Below are 20991 nucleotides of genomic sequence, written 5' to 3'. Positions count from 1 at the left end.
ACCGTAAAGCCAACTAGTTGGAGGCTCCATCTTATGTTTTTACTAAACATTTGCCTTTGCGTGGGTCGCGGTGTCATGCAGCCTTGGAAAAAGGAAAATGCTGATTTCACAAAGTCGTTTTGGGAAGTGTCACGACTAACTATCATCAACTTCTCCTCCAGGAGTTGGTGTCTTGCCGTTCATTTTATGATTTCCCAAAGCAATTTAGCCCAATGCCAATACATGACCCCTTTCCCAGTCATTCCAATTGGATTTTCATTCCTTTTTTAATATCGTGCTATCACGCTTTTATATCGAGGATTGGTATATTCATTACTAAAGGATCAGGTAATCTGAGAACAATGTTGAAGTAGTAGTAGTAATGTTTAGGGCTGGTTTCTCGGACACAAAGTTAAATAAAATAAATACCTTGCTCGTCTGGTCTAGGACTGACTTCTTTGAACATGATATTTTGCTTCACAGTTGAAACAACTAAATTGTCTCTCTCACCGGTGCTATAAAGGTTCTTGCTTCAGAATGGCAGAAATTCTGGATTTTAGACATTGTTCATGTAAAACTGTTTACAAATATTCTTCACAGTTGAAACACAACTAAATTATAACATCTTTAAACTACGTAATATATTTTGTACTGTGAAAATATTATACAGAAGTTCAATAACTTGTCTTTTGTTCTATGTATTATTTTTGTATGTATTATCTTTTACTTTGCAAAGAAACAATGAGTTCACATAATTTATCCCCTTCATGTCCTGCAGACACTGGCAGAGAGTAGCTTCCACTTGGTTATCTGTCGCATGCCACTTATTTACCTAGCTAATCCAGTCTGTTATCCCCGTTGTTCTCAGACGTGGGGGTACAACCTCAGAACACACCCGAGACAATCCCGTGTGAAAGATTCCACTTCAACAGTAGCTAATCAGGTCTAATGAGCTGATTATCCTTGTTCAATCAGGAAGTCTGGTCCTTATAAGGCCCTGTCATCGTTAGCCAGTGGAGCAGTGTATCTTCAGTCTAGGGGTTACATCATGTCACCTAGTTATTAATATATCTCAGTTTGGACTGGAGGGGAAAGGAAAAGGATAGCTGAAAGAAAGTAGCTATCCACTTAGCTGAGACGTTTCTGGATGCTAATATTTTAGACTAGAGTTTAGTTTTTTGGGTTGCTTTTAGTGACTGCCTGGCGTGGAAGCATTGGCTGACTAGCATCACAAATGAGCCACAGACAAATATCTTCCTTATTAAACCATGGAAAAAAATCGAATTACAGTATGTGACGGAATGGAAGACATTTTGTGCACTAACAATTAGATATCTTACAAATCCAATTTGTACCACTGAACAAAAATATAAACGCAACATGTAAAGTGTTGGTCCATGTTTCATGAGCGGAAATAAAAGATCCCAGAAATGTTCCATATTCACAAAATGATTATTTCTCTCAACTTTTGTGCACAAATTTGTTTACTTCCCTGTTAGTAAGCATTTCTCCGTTGCCAAGATTATCCATTCACCTGACAGGTGTGGCATATCAAGAAGCTGATTAAACAGCATGATCATTACACAGGTGCACCTTCTGCAAGGGACAATAAAAGGCCACTCTAAAATGAGCAGTTTTGTCACACAACACAATGTCACAGATGTCTCAAGTTTTGAGGGAGCGTGCAATTAACATGCTGACTGCAAGAATGTCCACCAGAGTGTTCAATTCTCTACCATAAGCCACCTCCAACATTGTTTTAGAGAATTTGGCATTATGTCCAACTGGACTAAAACCCGCAGACCACGTGTAACCACGCCAGCCCAGGACCACCACACCCGGCTTCTTCGGACAGCTGATGAAACTGAGGAGTATTTCTGTCTGTAATAAAGCCATTTTGTGGGGGAAAACTCATTCTGATTGGCTGGGCCTGGCTCCCAAGTGGGTGGGCCTATGTCCTCCCAGGCCTCCCCAGGGCTGCACCCCTGCCCAGTCACGTGAAATCCATAGATTAGGGCCTTTTGAATTTATTTCAAAATGTGCATGTTGTGTTTATATTTTTTGTTCAGTATATATGTTACGAATTTGTTACGCTTAAGATCCTGGAGTGCATCTTTAATGCATGGGCTATTTGGCTGTTGTTATTGTGGTTGGGTATAGGCTGCAGACATGTTTCTATGGCTAATTAAATCATGTATTATTATGAATTCTGCAATTGCTATAATTCCATTGATATTCTTTATACAATCTTTAAAGGAGACACCATTGATATCCTTTATTCTGCATTTGGGTCAAGTTTTAATCAAGTCAATATTCATTCATGTTTATTCGGTAAGGCCTTTCTTACAGTATCGAGAGAAGCTTGTCAAATTACATGCAGTTTGATATTATTTTATTCAATGCTGGTGGATAATGTTGGTAGGCTGCAGTTGGGCAAGTGATTTCATTATTTAGTTTACTCCTAAGACCTTTCTCTCTTTCTTTCAGTCTCGAGAGGAGCTTGTCGGGTACATGTGTGTGTGTGATTGTGAGCGTGTGTCGAGGGAGTGGGCTGCTGTTGGACAGTCAGTCTATACTTCAAGGCAACAGGCAGATGAATAGTCTGCCTGTTGCTATTGATCTGCCGTCTGCAGTTACACCATCTGGCCAGGAGGGGGAGACCTCAATCTGTCACCTTCACATAGAGGTACGCACGCACGCACACACGCACAAACACACACACACAAACATCCACACACACTCGCGCTCTCGCACACACAAACATCCACACACACTCGCGCTCTCACACACACACAAACATCTACACACACTCGCGCTCACACACACACACACACACACACACACACACACACACACACACACACACACACACACACACACACACACACACACACACACACACACACACGAAAGGCTGCAGCGTTCGTTTGTAGATTTCACACTCAATGTCTTTCTAATCAGCGACCATCAGTTTTCAACCAGGTCAGATAGTAGCTGATGGGAACTCTCTAGGATATCAGTGACAACCATCGATCAATTAAACACCAACGGAGAAACAACAAGATTTCCACTGCGGCTGTTGAAGATTGGTCCTGGAGCTGAGTGTGTGTGTGCTATGTGTCCCGATGCTCAGCCAGAACCAGAGAGGTTGTTTTATTGTGTCGAGGGTAGAAGTGACAGGTTCCTCACTGCAGAGAGAGGAGAGGAGCAGTCCTCTGGGATGAACTGGCTGAATCATAGCCTTTAGAAGGCTGAACTGGCTGAATCATAGCCTTTAGAAACCTGAACTGCCTGAATCATAGCCTTTAGAAGGCTGAACTGCCTGAATCATAGCCTTTAGAAGGCTGAACTGCCTGAATCATAGCCTTTAGAAGGCTGAACTGCCTGAATCATAGCCTTTAGAAGGCTGAACTGCCTGAATCATAGCCTTTAGAAGGCTGAACACACACACACTGAACTGGTAATGGTAAAGTCATACAACATGTCTTTCTGTAGATCAGGATGGTAAAGTCATACAACATCAATCTAGCTATTTTACATAGCAGCTAGCCTGTCATCTGATAAAACTCCAAAAACGATCAATATCATTCAGAGCTTTAAGTAAATGCAGGATATGGCCTTTCATAATGGGCTTAAAATCATCAACACCAGATAATATTATTCATTTCAATACTATAGGCCTAAAACCTCTCAAACAAGGATTTATAAATCATTTTCACAGGATATTTGGTTAATAATTACATTATAAAAATGTTAATATAATAACATAATATGATAATATAGTTAACTGCAATACTACACTATATAATAATACTAAATAATATTTTGGCAGGTGCTTATATTTGTCCTATTTTATGATAATATTGTTAACTGCAATACTATATAGGCCTAACACCACTCAAACAAAGATTTGTCAGCATTTTCTATAAAAACGCAGCAGAATAATGCTTGACTTGCATTTTACATACTAGACTACATGATGACATCACCAAACCGGAATCTCCAGAACTCATACCATGTAAAAGACTGGATGAAGATCTGAGTCATTCCTGCTAAACTCCGGGACTACCAGCTATCATCTCTTGTAGAGATGGAAGCACTAAACACTGTATGGTACTCTGCGGTTATGTCCCAAATGGCACCCTATTCCATTTTTTTTTGCTCTTTTGCACCCCAATATCTCTACTTGCACATCATCATCTGCACATCCATCACTCCAGTGTTAATTGCTAAATTGTAATTATTTCACCACTATGGCCTATTTATTGCCTTACCTCCCTAATCTTACTACATTTGCACACACTGCATATAGATTTTTCTATTGTGTTATTGACTGTACGCTTGTTTATTCCGTTTGTGTCGCACTGCTTTGCTTTATCTTGGCCAGGTCGCAGTTGTAAATGAGAACTTGTTCTCAACTAGCCTACATGGTTAAATAAAGGTGAAATGAAAAAATAAAAATAAATAGCACACTACTTTTGACCAGAGCCCTATGGTTGCCATTGGGGATGTGGCCAGCTTCTCAATTTACCTGAGAGACTAGTGCTCCAGGTAACAGTAGACTAATCTACCCTCACCTAGTACAAACCCTCCTTTCAGGGATTATGGATTATAACAATAGTATTGAGGATTTATTTTGAGATGTTTTACTCTCTTTTGAATGATTGACTGGATCCATATTCCCTTGGAAGCAGTCAGTGGGTGTAACCTCCTGCCTGCCTGTCCGCCCGGTCAAGGCGCACGGAATGACAAGGACTTTATGGAATGTTTATGTTTATGTCTAACTCCTTGTCTAACTCCTGTGTTTTCTCTCCCCCCTCCTCCTTCTCCTCCTCCTTCTCCTCTTCCTCCTCCTCCTCCTCTTCCCCTCTCCCCTCCTCCTCCTCAGACCTATTCTATTAGCTTCAAGGCTGACAGGTTTACTTCTAAATAAATTACATGGTCTTGGATTTGATCAATTCATCTGGACAGATAAAATTGATTGATTAAACAGTAAAAAAAAAAATCCAACATCTGAATTCCTCAGTCTAGCTGCCCCTCAGAGAAATGAGACAACTGATGCAGAGAAAGAGTCCCCGAGCTGGATCTGAGTTTTAGGACGAGGGAGCAACACTCTCTGTGGTAGATACTACTAAATGAGTCATACTTTGATAGCTGTATTTGATATTCAGTCTTCAAGACATCAATAACAAAAACACTATCAGACAAACAACAGCTATGGAGTTTGTTTGGATCTGACATCTTATTAAAAGCAAAAAACACAGAGTGTAGCGATGGGGTTTTCAATTTCATTCTACTTGTTTTATAGCCTGATCCCAGATCTGTTTGTGCTGTCTTGCCAACTCCTTTGGTCATTGTGCATGAAAAACTAGGTATACCAATGACCACAGGAGTTGGCTATACAGCAAACAGATCTGGGACCAGGCTACTTGTTTAACTGATTTTAATACAAGGATAACAGGCACCGCCCATTGGGAATGTTGTAATGCAGTGGCCTTTAAACCCTACCGTTACAACTTGGAATTATAATAGATTTTAGGGGGAATTGTATAATTTGATTTACACAACATGGATACCACTTTGAAGATGCAAAATATTTTTTATTGTGAAACAAACAAGAAATAAGACAAAAAAAAACGGAAAACTTGAGCGTGCATAACTATTCACCCCCCCCTTCCCAAAAGTTAATACTTTGTAGAGCCACCTTTTGCGGCAATTACAGCTGCAAGTCTCTTGGGGTATGTCTCTATAAGCTTGGCACATCTAGTCACTGGGATTTTTGCCCATTCTTCAATGCAAAACTGCTCCAGCTCCTTCAAGTTGGATGGGTTCCGCCGGTGTACAGTAATCTTTAAGTCATACCACAGATTCTCAATTGGATTGAGGTCTGGGTTTTGACTAGGCCATTCCAAGACATTTCAATGTTTCCCCTTAAACCACTCGAGTGTTAATTTAGCAGTATGCTTAGGGTCATTGTCCTGCTGGAAGGTGAACCTCCGTCCCAGTCTCAAATCTCTGGAAGACTGAAACAGGTTTCCCTCAAGAATTTCCCTGTATTTAGCACCATCCATCATTCCTTCAATTCTGACCAGTTTCCCAGTCCCTGCAGATGAAAAACATCCCACAGCATGATGCTGCCACCACCATGCTTCACTGTGGGGATGGTGATCTCGGGGTAATGGGGGATGTTGGGTTTGCGCCAGACACAGCTTTTTCCTTAATGGCCAAAAAGCTCAATTTTAGTCTCATCTGACCAGAGTACCCTCTTCCATATGTTTGGGGAGTCTCCCACATGCCTTTTGGTGAACACCAAACATGGTTGCTTACTTTTTTCTTTAAGCAATGGCTTTTTCTGGCCACTCTTCCGTAAAGCCCAGCTCTGTGGAATGTACGGCTTAAAGTGGTCCAATGGACAGCTCCTCTAATCTCCGCTGTGGAGCTTTGCAGCTACTTCAGGGTTATCTTTGGTCTCTTTGTTGCCTCTCTGATTAATGCCCTCCTTGCCTGGTCCCTGAGTTTTGGTGGGCGACCCTCTCTTGGCAGGTTTGTTATGGTGCCATATTCTTTCTATTTTTTAATAATGAATTTAATAGTGCTCTGTGGGATGTTCAAAGTTTCTGATATTTTTTTATAACCCAACCCTGATCTGTACTTTTCCAAAACTTTGTCCCTGACCTGTTTGGAGAGCTCCTTGGTCTTCATGGTGCTGCTTGCTTGGTGGTGCCCTTTGCTTAGTGGTGTTTCAGACTCTGGGGGCTTTTAGAACCGGTGTATTTATACTGAGATCATGTGACAGATCATGTGACACTTAGATTGCAAACAGGTGGACTTTATTTAACTAATTATGTGACTTCTGAAGGTAATTGGTTGCACCAGATCTTATTTAGGGTCTTCATAGCAAAGGGGGTGAATACATATGCACCCACCACTTTTCCGTTTTTTGTTTCTTCTAATTTTTTGAAACAAGTAATTTTTTTCATTTCACTTCACCAATTTGGACTATTTTTTTGTATGTCCATTACATGAAATCCAAATAAAAATCCATTTAAATTACAGGTTGTAATGCAACAAAATAGGAAAAACGCCAAGGGGGATGAACTTTTGCAAGGCACTGTAGGGCTTGTGGGAATAATTATATTGTTGTGAATCTGATACACAGCTCATTCTTCTGTTTGGTCTGTGTCCATGGATGTGTAATGCACTACATTTGTGCCTATTCTCTATGGGCTCTGGTCAAAAGTAGTGCACTATAAAGGGACTAGGGTGCCATTTGGGACACACCCTAATGACTTTAATCATTCTCAATACTCCCTCAGCATTAAATATGAACTGTTGTGTACTTGTAGAGAATATGAGAAAACAAAAAGTGTCATATTTAACTGAGGCTGGCTGGCTCTCTTGCTGGTCTGAGAGGAGGGGGTTGAGGTGATGGGAAGGGTTCCTGTGAAAAGTGTTAGTCTAAACCTTGATTGAATATTATACATTTGATCACACTAATTTAAAAAAGCAGTTAACTGACCTTCATGTGTCTCCTTCTCCTCCTGAAGCGCAGCAGTTCCTTGTGTTGCCGAGCGATGAAGTTCACAGCAGCGTACTCAAGCAGGGCCGAGAAGACAAACAGGAGGCACACGGCCATCCAGATGTCAATGGCTTTCACATACGACACCTGTGATTGAGGACACGGTGGTAAGCAGGAGGAGGACAACAACAACTACAACACCAACTGACCTTGGAGTTGAAGATAATGTACAGTACCATCTGCATTCGGAAAGTATTCAGATCCCTTGACTTTTTCCACATTTTGTTACATTACAGCCTTATTCTAAAATGGATTCAATCATTTCCCCCTCATCAATCTACACACAATACTCCATAAGAAAATTTTGCAAAACTGAAATATCACATTTACATAAGTATTCAGACCCTTTACTTAATACTTTGTTGAAGCACCTTTGGCAGCGATTACAGCCTTGACCCTTCTTGGGTACTGTATGACGCTACAAGTTTGGCACACCTGTATTTGGGGAGTTTCTCCCATTCTTCTCTGCAGATCTTCTCAAGCTCTGTCAAGTTGGATGGGGAGCGTCACTGAACAGCTATTTTCAGGTCTCTCCAGAAATGTTCAATTGGGTTCAAGTCCGCGCTCTGGCTGGGCCACTCAAGGACATTCAGAGACTTGTCCCGAAGCCACTCCTGCGTTGTCTTGGCTGTGTGCTTAGGGTCGTTGTCCTGTCGGAAGGTGAACCTTCGCCCCAGTCTGATGTCCTGAGAGCTCTGGAGCAGGTTTTCATCAAGGATCTCTCTGTACTTTGCTCCGTTCATCTTTCCCTCGATCCTGACTAGTCTGCCAGTCCCTGACGCTTAAAAACATCCCCACAGCATGATGCTGCCACCACCATGCTTCACCGTAGGGATGGTGCCAGGTTTCCTCCAGACGTGACACTTGGCATTCCGGCCAAACAGTTCAATCTTAGTTTCATCAGACCAGAGAATCTTCTTTCTCATTGTCTGAGAGTCCTTTAGGTGCCTTTTAGCAAACTCCAAGCGGGCTGTCATGTGCCTTTTACTGATGAGTGGCTCCCTTCTGGCCACCCTACCATAAAGGCCTTATTGGTGGAGTGCTGCAGAGATGGTTGTCCTTCTGGAAGGTTCTCTCATCTCCACAGAGGAACTGGAGCTCTGTCAGAGTGACCATCGAGTTCTTGGTCACCTCCCTGACCAAGGCCCTTCTCCCCCGATTGTTAAGTTTGGAAGAGTCTTGGTGGTTCCAAACTTCTTCCATTTAAGAATGATGCAGGCCACTGTGTTCTTGGGGACCTTCAATGCTCCAGACATTTTTTGGTACCCTTCCCCAGATCTGTGCCTCGACACAATCCTGTCTCGGAGATCTATGGACAATTCCTTCGACCTCATGGCTTGGTTTTTGCTCTGACATGAACTGTCAACTGTGAGACCTTATATAGACAGGTGTGTGCCTTTCCAAATCATGTGCAATCAATTGAATTTACCACAGGTGGACTCCAATCAAGTTGTAGAAACATCTCAAGAATGATCAATGGAAACAAGATGCACCCTGAGCTCAATTTCGAGGCTCATAGCAAAGGGTCTGAATTCTTACGTAAATAAGGAATTTCTGTTTTTCTAAAAACCTGTTTATGTTTTGTCATTATTGGGTATTGTGTGTTGACTGATGAGGACTTAAAAAATTAAATTAAATTAGAATAAGGCTGTAATGTAACAAAATGTGGAAAAAGTCAAGGGGTCTGAATACTTTCTGAAGGCACCGTATCTGTATCTAATAATCCTATGATCCTTGATTCATTAATTTGATGTCTGCTACAAAGATAACATTTAACTTCAAACTCTAAGAACAGTCCAGTACACAGTAGCCTGTACGGTCAATTGGATTGGCAGGACTCTGCTCTGCCTGGGCAGTGAGAGAGAGAGATGTATGGAAACCACATCTTTGACCTGGAAATGGGACTAAAGCTAGACTGGGTTGGCTTGTCAGTTCATCTGAAGCTCACTGTATTTGACAAGTCAATGACCAAGTGGCCCTGGAATGCAGTTTAGGTGGCATTACAGAATGCATGGTTCACAAGACATTGTTCAAATGATGAGAAGTCAGCAGCCCGAGAATGACAGATTACTTTTACTCTTTCCTGGTGTCGTTGGATTGTGGGATTTCTAGTTTTCCACACTAGATCAGATATTTTGATGTGTTTTTTTAGTTTTACAGTACTTGATCAATTCAAATTCTTCATTCTTCATCTCTTTGTATTGAAAGTAGAGCACTACAACAGGGGGATAGAAAATAATGACAGTAAAAAGTCACTTTTCCGTGGTGGCTAGATTTGTTGAGGGTGACTGAATGTTGTTGTCATTCAAAATGGCCCTCTATCCTCTCCTTCCCTCCCTGTCACCAATGCACCAAGTTAGTGAGGCGTGGAAGAGGGAGAGCAATCTGTGCTGTGTGCACCTACGCTCAGCCGTGTTGTGTGATCATTATTGTGACAGCTGAACTGCATACAAATCACGGTTCACTTGTTCAATTTTCCAGAGAACATGAATCACCTAATGTCAACAAACAAAATGGGAGGATACTTTTCGAGGACATAATTATAAAATCATAGTCCCTCATGCAAAGTCCCTCTTCCTTTTTAATCTGAAAATCCCTTTTTTCTCATGTTGAGTTAGTTTGACCATCTAGGACAATAGACAGAGTGTGGTTTGTAGTTCATCTAGGACAATAGACAGTGTGTGGTTTGTAGTTCATCTAGGACAATAGACAGAGTGTGGTTTGTAGTTCATCTAGGACAATAGACAGAGTGTGGTTTGTAGTTCATCTAGGACAATAGACAGAGTGTGGTTTGTAGTTCATCTAGGACAATAGACAGAGTGTGATTTGTAGTTCATCTAGGACAATAGACAGAGTGCGGTTTGTAGTTCATCTAGGACAATCCTCAACTTGGGGAGGGAGGCTCGGGAGCCGGAGCTCTGGGTTAGGGAGTTTGTCTCACCTTGGGGAGGGAGGCTCGGGAGCCAGAGCTCCGGGTTAGGGAGTTTGTCTCACCTTGGGGAGGGAGGCTCGGGAGCCAGAGCTCCGGGTTAGGGAGTTTGTCTCACCTTGGGGAGGGAGGCTCGGGAGCCAGAGCTCCGGGTTAGGGAGTTTGTCTCACCTTGGGGAGGGAGGCTCGGGAGCCAGAGCTCCGGGTTAGGGAGTTTGTCTCACCTTGGGGAGGGAGGCTCGGGAGCCGGAGCTCCGGGTTAGGGAGTTTGTCTCACCTTGGGGCGGGAGGCTCGGGAGCCGGAGCTCCGGGTTAGGGAGTTTGTCTCACCTTGGGGAGGGAGGCTCGGGAGCCGGAGCTCCGGGTTAGGGAGTTTGTCTCACCTTGGGGAGGGAGGCTCGGGAGCCAGAGCTCCGGGTTAGGGAGTTTGTCTCACCTTGGGGAGGGAGGCTCGGGAGCCAGAGCTCCGGGTTAGGGAGTTTGTCTCACCTTGGGGAGGGAGGCTCGGGAGCCGGAGCTCCGGGTTAGGGAGTTTGTCTCACCTTGGGGAGGGAGGCTCGGGAGCCGGAGCTCTGGGTTAGGGAGTTTGTCTCACCTTGGGGAGGGAGGCTCGGGAGCCGGAGCTCTGGGTGGTCATAGTGAGCACGGTGGTAATGCCCAGTCCCACTCTGGCAGGTGCAGCGTCCATGTTGATCCAGAAGGACACCCAGGACAAAATGACAATCAGAAGGCTGGGGATGTACATCTGAATCAGGTAATAGCCCATCTGCCTCTCCAGATGGAAACGAGCCTCGATACAAGTGAACTTTCCTGCACAGACAGAGGAGAAAGCAGGGGTTTAGTATTATACAGAGGACAGACAGAGGAGAAAGCAGGGGTTCAGTATTATACAGAGGACAGACAGAGGAGAAAGCAGGGGTTCAGTATTATACAGAGGACAGACAGAGGAGAAAGCAGGGGTTCAGTATTATACAGAGGACAGACAGAGGAGAAAGCAGGGGTTCAGTATTATACAGAGGACACAGACAGAGGAGAAAGCAGGGGTTCAGTATTAAGGTGTGACACAAGATTAAAGATAGTTAAATAGGCAATACAGTCTATACTATGATATATTACAATATTATTACTACAATACAGTATATACTATGATATATTACAATATTATTACTACAATACAGTATATACTATGATATATTACAATATTATTACTACAATACAGTATATACTATGATATAATATGATATATTCTAATATTATTACTACAATACAGTCTATATACTATGATATATTATATTATTACTACAATACAGTCTATATACAGTCGTGGCCAAAAGGTTTGAGAATGACACAAATATTAATTTTCACAAAGTCTGCTGCCTCAGTTTGTATGATGGCAATTTGCATATACTCCAGAATGTTATGAAGAGTGATCAGATGAATTGCAATTAATTGCAAAGTCCCTCTTTGCCATGCAAATGAACTGAATCCCCCAAAAAACATTTCCACTGCATTTCAGCCCTGCCACAAAAGGACCAGCTGACATGTCAGTGATTCTCTCGTTAACACAGGTGTGAGTGTTGACGAGGACAATGCTGGAGATCACTCGGTGTCACGGCTGTGTGGAGAGACGGACCAAGGTGCAGCGTGCTCTGAGTTCCACATCTTTATTTTTGTGAAACTTACAAAACAAAAAGGAAACAAACAATGAACCGTAACATAAGAGGTGCAGCATGCACAAACTCAAAATAAGATCCCACAAAAACCAGTGGGGAAATGGCTGCCTAAATATGATCCCCAATAACAACGATAAACAGCTGCCTCTGATTGGGAACCATACCAGGCCAACATAGACATAAAACAACCTAGATTACCCACCCTAGTCACACCCCGACCTAACAAACATAGAGAATAAAAGGCTCTCTATGGTCAGGGCGTGACACTCTGTCATGCTGATTGAGTACGAATAACAGACTGGAAGCTTCAAAAGAAGGGTGGTGCTTGGAATCATTTTTCTTCCTCTGTCAAGCAAGTTACCTGCAAGGAAACACGTGCCGTCATCATTGCTTTGCACAAAAAGGGCTTCACAGGCAAGGATATTGCTGCCAGTAAGATTGCACCTAAATCAACCATTTATCGGATCATCAAGAACTTCAAGGAGAGCAGTTCAATTGTTGTGAAGAAGGCTTCAGGGCGCCGAAGAAAGTCCAGCAAGAGCCAGGACCATCTCCTAAAGTTGATTCAGCTGCGGGATCGGGGCACCACCAGTACAGAGCTTGCTCAGGAATAGCAGCAGGCAGGTGTGAGTGCATCTGCACGCACAGTGAGGCGAAGACTTTTGGAGGATGGCCTGGTGTCAAGAAGGGCAGCAAAGAAGCCACTTCTCTCCAGGAAAAACATCAGGGACAGACTGATATTCTGCAAAAGGTACAGGGATTGGACTGCTGAGGACTGGGGTAAAGTCATTTTCTCTGATGAATCCACTTTCTGATTGTTTGGGGCATCCGGGAAAAAAGCTTGTCCAGAGAAGACAAGATGAGCGCTACCATCAGTCCTGTGTCATGCCAACAGTAAAGCATCCTGAGACCATTCATGTGTGGGGTTGCTTCTCAGCCAAGGGAGTGGGCTCACTCACAATTTTGCCTAAGAACACAGCCATGAATAAAGAATGGTACCAACACATCCTCCGAGAGCAACTTCTCCCAACCATCCAGGAACAGTTTGGTGACGGACAATGCCAGGATGATGGAGCACCTTGCCACAAGGCAAAAGTGATAACTAAGTGGCTTGGGGAACAAAACATCAATATTTTGGGTCCATAGCCAGGAAATTCCCCAGACCTTAATCCCATTGAGAACTTGTGGTCAATCCTCAAGAGGCAGGTGGACAAACAAAAACCCACAAATTCTGACAAACTCCAAGCATTTATTATGCAAGAATGGGCTGCCATCAGTCAGGATGTGGCCCAGAAGTTAATTGACAGCATGCCAGGGCGGATTGCAGAGGTCTTGAAAAAGAAGGGTCAACACTGCAAATATTGACTCATTGCATCAACTTCATGTAATTGTCAATAAAAGCCTTTGACACTTATGAAATGCTTGTAATTATACTTCAGTATTCCATAGTAACATCTGACAAAAATATCTAAAGACACTGAAGCAGCAAACTTTGTGGAAATTAATATTTGTGTCATTCTCAAAACTTTTGGCCGCGACTGTACTATGATATATTATATTATTACTACAATACAGTCTATATACTATGATATCATATATATTATATTATTACTACAATACAGTATATACTATGATATAATATATATTATATTATTACTACAATACAGTATAGATACTATGATATAATATGATATATTATTTTCTAATATTTTACTGTTGTTGCTGCTGTGTTATGGATCTACTGTTATCATTACAGATATACTGTAACACATCATCCAATCTTTCTGTTCTGCATGTCTCAAGAACACAAAGAAGAAAGATAACTGCAGGCAAGGCAATGGCTATTCAAGCTCCTTTTCCACATGGCTGTGAATACCCTCAGTGCTGAATTGCCTCCTAACTTAATTATCCTCCTATTTCCCTGAAGTGTTGGAAGAGACTGAGGCAGAGCCCTGGAGAGAACATCAGTTTGACAGAGTGGCTGTAGGTAAAGTACCCCCTACATTCCAATGTAACACACCACTATAGCTGACAGGTGTTATGTTGTGGTTGAACCCACTGCAGCTGACAGGTGTTATGTTGTGGTTGAACCCACTATAGCTGACAGGTGTTATGTTGTGGTTGAATCCACTATAGCTGACAGGTGTTATGTTGTGGTTGAACCCACTATAGCTGACAGGTGTTATGTTGTGGTTGAACCCACTATAGCTGACAGGTGTTATGTTGTGGTTGAACCCACTATAGCTGACAGGTGTTATGTTGTGGTTGAACCCACTATAGCTGACAGGTGTTATGTTGTGGTTGAACCCACTATAGCTGACAGGTGTTATGTTGTGGTTGAACCCACTATAGCTGACAGGTGTTATGTTGTGGTTGAACCCACTATAGCTGACAGGTGTTATGTTGTGGTTGAACCCACTATAGCTGACAGGTGTTATGTTGTGGTTGAACCCACTATAGCTGACAGGTGTTATGTTGTGGTTGAACCCACTATAGCTGACAGGTGTTATGTTGTGGTTGAACCCACTATAGCTGACAGGTGTTATGTTGTGGTTGAACTCACTATAGCTGACAGGTGTTATGTTGTGGTTGAACCCACTATAGCTGACAGGTGTTATGTTGGTTTACTCTCAAACAGCACCTTATTCCCTATATAGTACACTACTTTTGACCGGGGCTCATAGGCAGTAGGGTGACTAGAGTGCCATTTTGGACATAACCCAGAACAGAAGCTAAAAGAGGGCATTATAAACTCATGATAGGTATCCTCTTTCTTTTTCATGCTGACTGTGTGATGTAAGCACCAGGGGTGTCTTGTCTGTCAGAGTGTCTAGATGCTCCAGATTGCTGACCAGCCATTTAATCAGCTTAGATCCATGGAAGACAGCTGTCTTTGTGTTGAAGACTTTCAATTCAATTAGAGTTTAATGCTAGTGTATTGTTTTGGATGTGGAGAGAGAGAGACATGGAAGGAGGCTACAGCGTCATTGAAATTGATTAATAGCTGTGTTACACTTCAGGGCTTTTAAATGATTTACAGCTGTGATACACTTCAGGGCTTTTAAGTGATTAATAGCTGTGTTACACTTCAGGGCTTTTAAGTGATTAATAGCTGTGTTACACTTCAGGGCTTTTAAGTGATTAATAGCTGTGTTACACTTCAGGGCTTTTAAGTGATTTACAGCTGTTATACACTTCAGGGCTTTTAAGTGATTAATAGCTGTGTTACACTTCAGGGCTTTTAAGTGATTAATAGCTGTGATATACTTCAGGGCTTTTAAGTGATTAATAGCTGTGATATACTTCAGGGCTTTTAAGTACACTCCATATTTTTCATCTGACAAGATATGATGGTCTCTCTATGATAGGGGGGTGTATGTGACAGACAGAGAGAGAGACAAGGAGACAGAGACAGAGAGACAGACAGACAGAGAAAATGACTGGTCTCTCAGACCACGGATATGATATTTACAGATCGAAAACAAATAATTCTGGGATACAGAGAGAGGGGGGTCGAGAGAGAGAGAGAGAGAGAGAGAGAGAGAGAGAGAGAGAGATAGACCGAGAGCAAGAGGGAGAGAGACTGTCCTTGAAGAATCCATCCCCAAGAGGTCAAGAAGGGGAGTGGGGACGGAGACCGAGGGAAGACCTGAGGGTTTGTCACTGGTGTTTACCACCACAAAAAGAAGAAGATGAATTATGAAGGGTAGAGATAGAGAGAGGCATGCTCACTCCTTTCCTCTCCCTGGTCATATGAGGTCCAGGTTTGTTCCAATATGCTCATTATGTGGCTCTGAGTGTGCCAGGTTTTAACTTGCCTGCCCACTGTGTTCAGTGTGTGAGTGTGTGAGTGTGTTGTGTGAGTGTGTATGTGTGTATGTGTGAGTGTGAGTGTGTATGTGTGTGGGAGGAGGGGATTTAGCATGCCATCTAGCATCTGTACTCAGCCATGTCAGGGCTGTCCATGTTTGAGAGAACAGGATTCTAGAGTTAGCAGACAGACACCGTCCATCATCCGGTCTGTCATTTCCAGATGTCATCTTCTCCTGAGCGATGTTATGATATTTATAACAATCCTGATTTTTATGGCACCACATATCAATTTTGTTTGGGGGACATGGGATATGTTATAGAAATAGTCCAATGTCAGGTCAACAACAGAACAAACAAAATGCTCTGAAAAAAACAAATATCAAATCATATCATATCAATCAAATCATATCAAATCATATTAAATCATGTCAAAATTATATCATATCATATCAAATTATATCAAATCATATCATATCATATCAATCAAATCATATTAAATCATATCAAAATTATATCATATCATATCAAATTTATATCAAATCATATCATACCATATAAAATCATATCAAATCCAAATCATATCACATCAAATCATATCAAAATGATATCATATTATATTATATCAAATCATATCAAAATTATATCATATCAAATCATATCAAATCATATCAAAATTCTATCATATCAAATCATATCAAATCATATCAAAATTATATCATATCAAATCATATCAAAATTATATCATATCAAATCATATCACATCATATCAAATCATATCATATCAAATCATATAAAAATTATATCATATTATATTATATCAAATCATATCAAAATTCAATCATATCAAATCATATCAAAATTATATCAAATCATATCAAAATTATATCATATCATATCAAATCAAATCAAAATTATATCATATCAAATCATATCAAAATTATTGAAAATCATATCATATCATATTAAATCATATCAAATCATATCCTATCAAATCATATGAAATCATAGCATATCATATTAAATCATATCATATCAAATTATATCAAAATTATATCATATCAAATATTAAATCATATATCAAATCATAGTAGAAAATAACAGTACACTTATTTTTCTTTCTGTTACCTTTTGTGTTTCTCTCACTCTATTCTATTTTAGATTATTCTAGACTGGCTTTTAGTCTCAGTTTAGATTCCATCTGGACTGGCCTTCAGTCTCTGTTTAGATTCCATCTGGACTGGCCTTCAGTCTCTGTTTCGATTTAATCTAGACTGGCCTTTAGTCTCTGTTTAGATTCCATCTGGAGTGGCCTTCAGTCTCTGTTTAGATTCCATCTGGAGTGGCCTTCATTCTCTGTTTAGATTCCATCTGGAGTGGCCTTCATTCTCTGTTTAGATTCCATCTGGAGTGGCCTTCAGTCTCTGTTTTCTTCTGTTGTATCTGGAGTGTAACAGTATGAGACTGATGAAGTTGAGTGGCCAGATGGTTTTCAGTGAATAGGGGGCCATTTTGGACAAAGCTCTGATTGGTTTCGGTCCTTCCTCCCTTCTTTCTCCCACTCTGTGTTCCAGCATTATGTGTCCTAACAATGCACCCTGTAATGTCTATGTTACGCTGTTCTCAGATAGTCAACAAAAGACCAACATAGAGAAAGAGAGTTTAGCTTAACATACAACACCCCCCAAATAACAAATATGAGGTAGAGGTAGCCTGAGAGGTGAAGAGAGACAAACCAACCTGTGTTGTAGTGCTTGGTACAGTATCGCAGGTCTTTCTCCTCTTTCAGTATAAACTGAGGTAATGTCAGCCCGTCTGCTACCTGCACGGCTCCCTTCTCATCCCACTCAAATATGAGATCATTCATCGTATAGCCGACTGGATGGGAACAGTTTGAAATGAGATCATTATTACCACAGTATTACTACAGTCTTACTACCACAGATTAGTATCACAGTACATTCAAGCTGTTTGTAAGAGAGAAAAAAAATCATTATTGACAATGTGGTATGATGAAGGTTTAAATGCCTTGATCAACCAACTCTACCGTAGCTCCACAGTGTTCATATAGAAGCAATACATGTTGTTTTCATTCTTCACACCTGAGAACAATAAGTCAAGAAAAAAGACAATGCCATCATTTCCAAAGAGAGGAGGTGGGGAGGGAGGGAGGGAGAAGCCAGTGTTGGCTGGTTAGAGCAGGTTGGAGCAGGTTTGTCCCCCTAACTCCCTCCCTGTCCCTTCCCTGTATCTGCTCTCTGCTGCTGGAGGGGCCGTGTAAATCACCTAGCCTTTCATCATACTGTCCTCCAGACCAGGGACACATCCATCTCACCAACACAAAATAAATACTTCCCCCTACCCTATCTGTGTGTGTGTGTGTGTGCGCGTGTGTATGATAACTGTGTTCCTAAAGGATAATGGAATACTCACAACTCTCCAGCTGCATGATACAGGTCTGTACGTCCATTGGGAAGTTCTTCAAGTCCATGGGACAGGCCAGGACCAGTGTTATTCTGGTCACATAGAATAGAACACAACAGAACAGAACAGAACAGAACAGCATAAAACAGGAAAGACCAGAACAGAACAGACTGGCCAGGATCAGCGTTATTTTGTTAACAAGTTTAAATAGAATAGAATGGAATAGAATGGAATATAATAGAATGGAATAAGATAGAGTGGAATAGAATAGAATATAATGGAATAGGATAGAGTGGAATAGGATAGAGTGGAATATAATAGAATGGAATAGGATAGAATGGAATGGAATAGAATGGAATTTAGAACTTTCTAGAACACATCAGGTCCATGGGACAGGCCAGGATCAGTGTTATTCTGGTCACATAGCATCCATCATTAAACTAGGTAATAATGTTGGTAACACTTTAGACACTGAGACAGGTTCTCTTTAGCGCGGGGTCAGGTGAGAATCAAAGACACTGAGACAGGTTCTCTTTAGCGCGGGGTCAGGTGAGAATCAAAGACACTGAGACAGGTTCTCTTTAGCGCGGGGTCAGGTGAGAATCAAAGACACTGAGGCAGGTTCTCTTTAGCGTGGGGTCAGGTGAGAATTAAAGACACTGAGGCAGGTTCTCTTTAGCGTGGGGTCAGGTGAGAATCAAAGCGATCTAATGGGTTAATTTAATGGTGTCAAGGTAAGAAATCAGAAGGCCTCTTCTCACTGCCTTCCCATGGCTGTTTATAAGGATCCAATTCCCCTCTGCCTGTCCAAGTGTTGAATACTAGGCTTGATAACAGATCAAATACACTGCAAACATGCTCACATTTAAAGGAGATCACTTTAGTTGTTGTTTGGATGTTAATTTATGTTTTGTTTCTACCATAAGCAATATAGAGACAAATCAGAGAGCATCTGTCAGCCATAGGTCTAGCACCGGATAGACATTCATCTGTCAGCCATAGGTCTAGCACCGGATAGACATTCATCTGTCAGCCATAGGTCTAGCACCGGATAGACATTCATCTGTCAGCCATAGGTCTAGCACCGGATAGACATTCATCTGTCAGCCATAGGTCTAGCACCGGATAGACATTCATCTGTCAGCCATAGGTCTAGCACCGGATAGACATTAATCTGTCAGCCATAGGTCTAGCACCGGATAGACATTCATCTGTCAGCCGTAGGTCTAGCACCGGATAGACATTCATCTGTCAGCCATAGGTCTAGCACCGGATAGACATTCATCTGTCATCCATAGGTCTAGCACCGGATAGACATTCATCTGTCAGCCGTAGGTCTAGCACCGGATAGACATTCATCTGTCAGCCATAGGTCTAGCACCGGGTAGACATTCATCTGTCAGCCATAGGTCTAGCACCGGGTAGACATTAATCCGTCAGCCATAGGTCTAGCACCGGATAGACATTAATCCGTCAGCCATAGGTCTAGCACCGGATAGACATTCATCTGTCAGCCATAGGTCTAGCACCGGATAGACATTCATCTGTCAGCCATAGGTCTAGCACCGGATAGACATTCATCTGTCAGCCATAGGTCTAGCACCGGATAGACATTCATCTGTCAGCCATAGGTCTAGCACCGGATAGACATTCATCTGTCAGCCATAGGTCTAGCACCGGATAGACATTCATCTGTCAGCCATAGGTCTAGCACCGGATAGACATTCATCTGTCAGCCATAGGTCTAGCACCGGATAGACATTCATCTGTCAGCCATAGGTCTAGCACCGGATAGACATTCTGAGAAACTAACAAGAGGAAGATACAACAAGAAAAGAATAGCATACCGAATACTATACAATACGTTCCCATTTTTTGAAATCCTTAGTAGCTTGTTGTCAGTCGTAACCTCATGGAAATTGGCGCCTTTTTCATTGGCGAAGAACAAATCAGGTTTCCAGATAGAGTCCAACATAGATGGGTCCAGGTCAAGAGAATCGTCGGGGTATTCACTATAGGCCAGCCTGGGGTCGTTCCATTGCTGTCTCAGGAAAATATTCACTCTGTAGTCCTGGGGAGAGAACAGTTAAATGTCAATAAGTGCATCAGATTAACAGAGAAAGGCCAAGCTATGTCAGTGCATTGCATAGCCAGGACTCAGAGGGAGGTTTGATTTGTTGATTGGTTTGTTTGTTTAATTGTTTAATATAATCATTAATTTCTGGGTTAAATGATTGCACAAGACATGGGGATCGGTTTCCAATTCTTTCGACCTTAAAAACCCTATGCATTTTTATTGAATAAAGCTTAGTTAAACTAAAGACTCTATAGACGTTATTGGGCTTTCAAGGTGTAGATTGTTTATGCAAATCACGCATGTCTGAGTAGCAGTAGCATTCTTAAGGCAGGAGATAAATAATGGTCCTGGTGGTTCATCAGGTAAATGTCCTTTAGAAGACCCTCAATAGAGCTGTGGCCTATAGCCACAACAGTTCACCGTAATTGTCAATTATTCTAGAGAACGAGCGTGCCGTTATATCATCCCATAATGACCATTAAGCTGTCTAGGCTGTAATGTAGCGAGGCATGATATATCA

General features: G+C 41.8%; 1 protein-coding gene across 3 annotated transcripts in view; it reads right to left on the bottom strand.

Moving 5' to 3' along the window:
- Positions 1–20991, bottom strand: part of LOC115167237 (glycine receptor subunit alphaZ1) — a gene marked incomplete in the record, with an annotated part of 62228 nt that overhangs the window by 9022 nt on the left and 32215 nt on the right. For all 3 annotated transcript variants that reach the window (XM_029721448.1, XM_029721457.1, XM_029721465.1), the window contains 5 exon segments: positions 7499–7645; positions 11083–11297; positions 17711–17848; positions 18404–18486; positions 20242–20465. In XM_029721448.1, coding sequence (XP_029577308.1) covers positions 7499–7645; positions 11083–11297; positions 17711–17848; positions 18404–18486; positions 20242–20465 — 807 coding nt within the window.

The sequence above is a fragment of the Salmo trutta genome, chromosome 3 (genome assembly GCF_901001165.1).
Source record: "Salmo trutta chromosome 3, fSalTru1.1, whole genome shotgun sequence".
NCBI classification, from domain to species: domain Eukaryota; kingdom Metazoa; phylum Chordata; class Actinopteri; order Salmoniformes; family Salmonidae; genus Salmo; species Salmo trutta.
The sequence above is the reverse complement of the archived record's forward strand: the minus strand, read 5'-3'. Positions and strand labels throughout refer to the sequence as shown.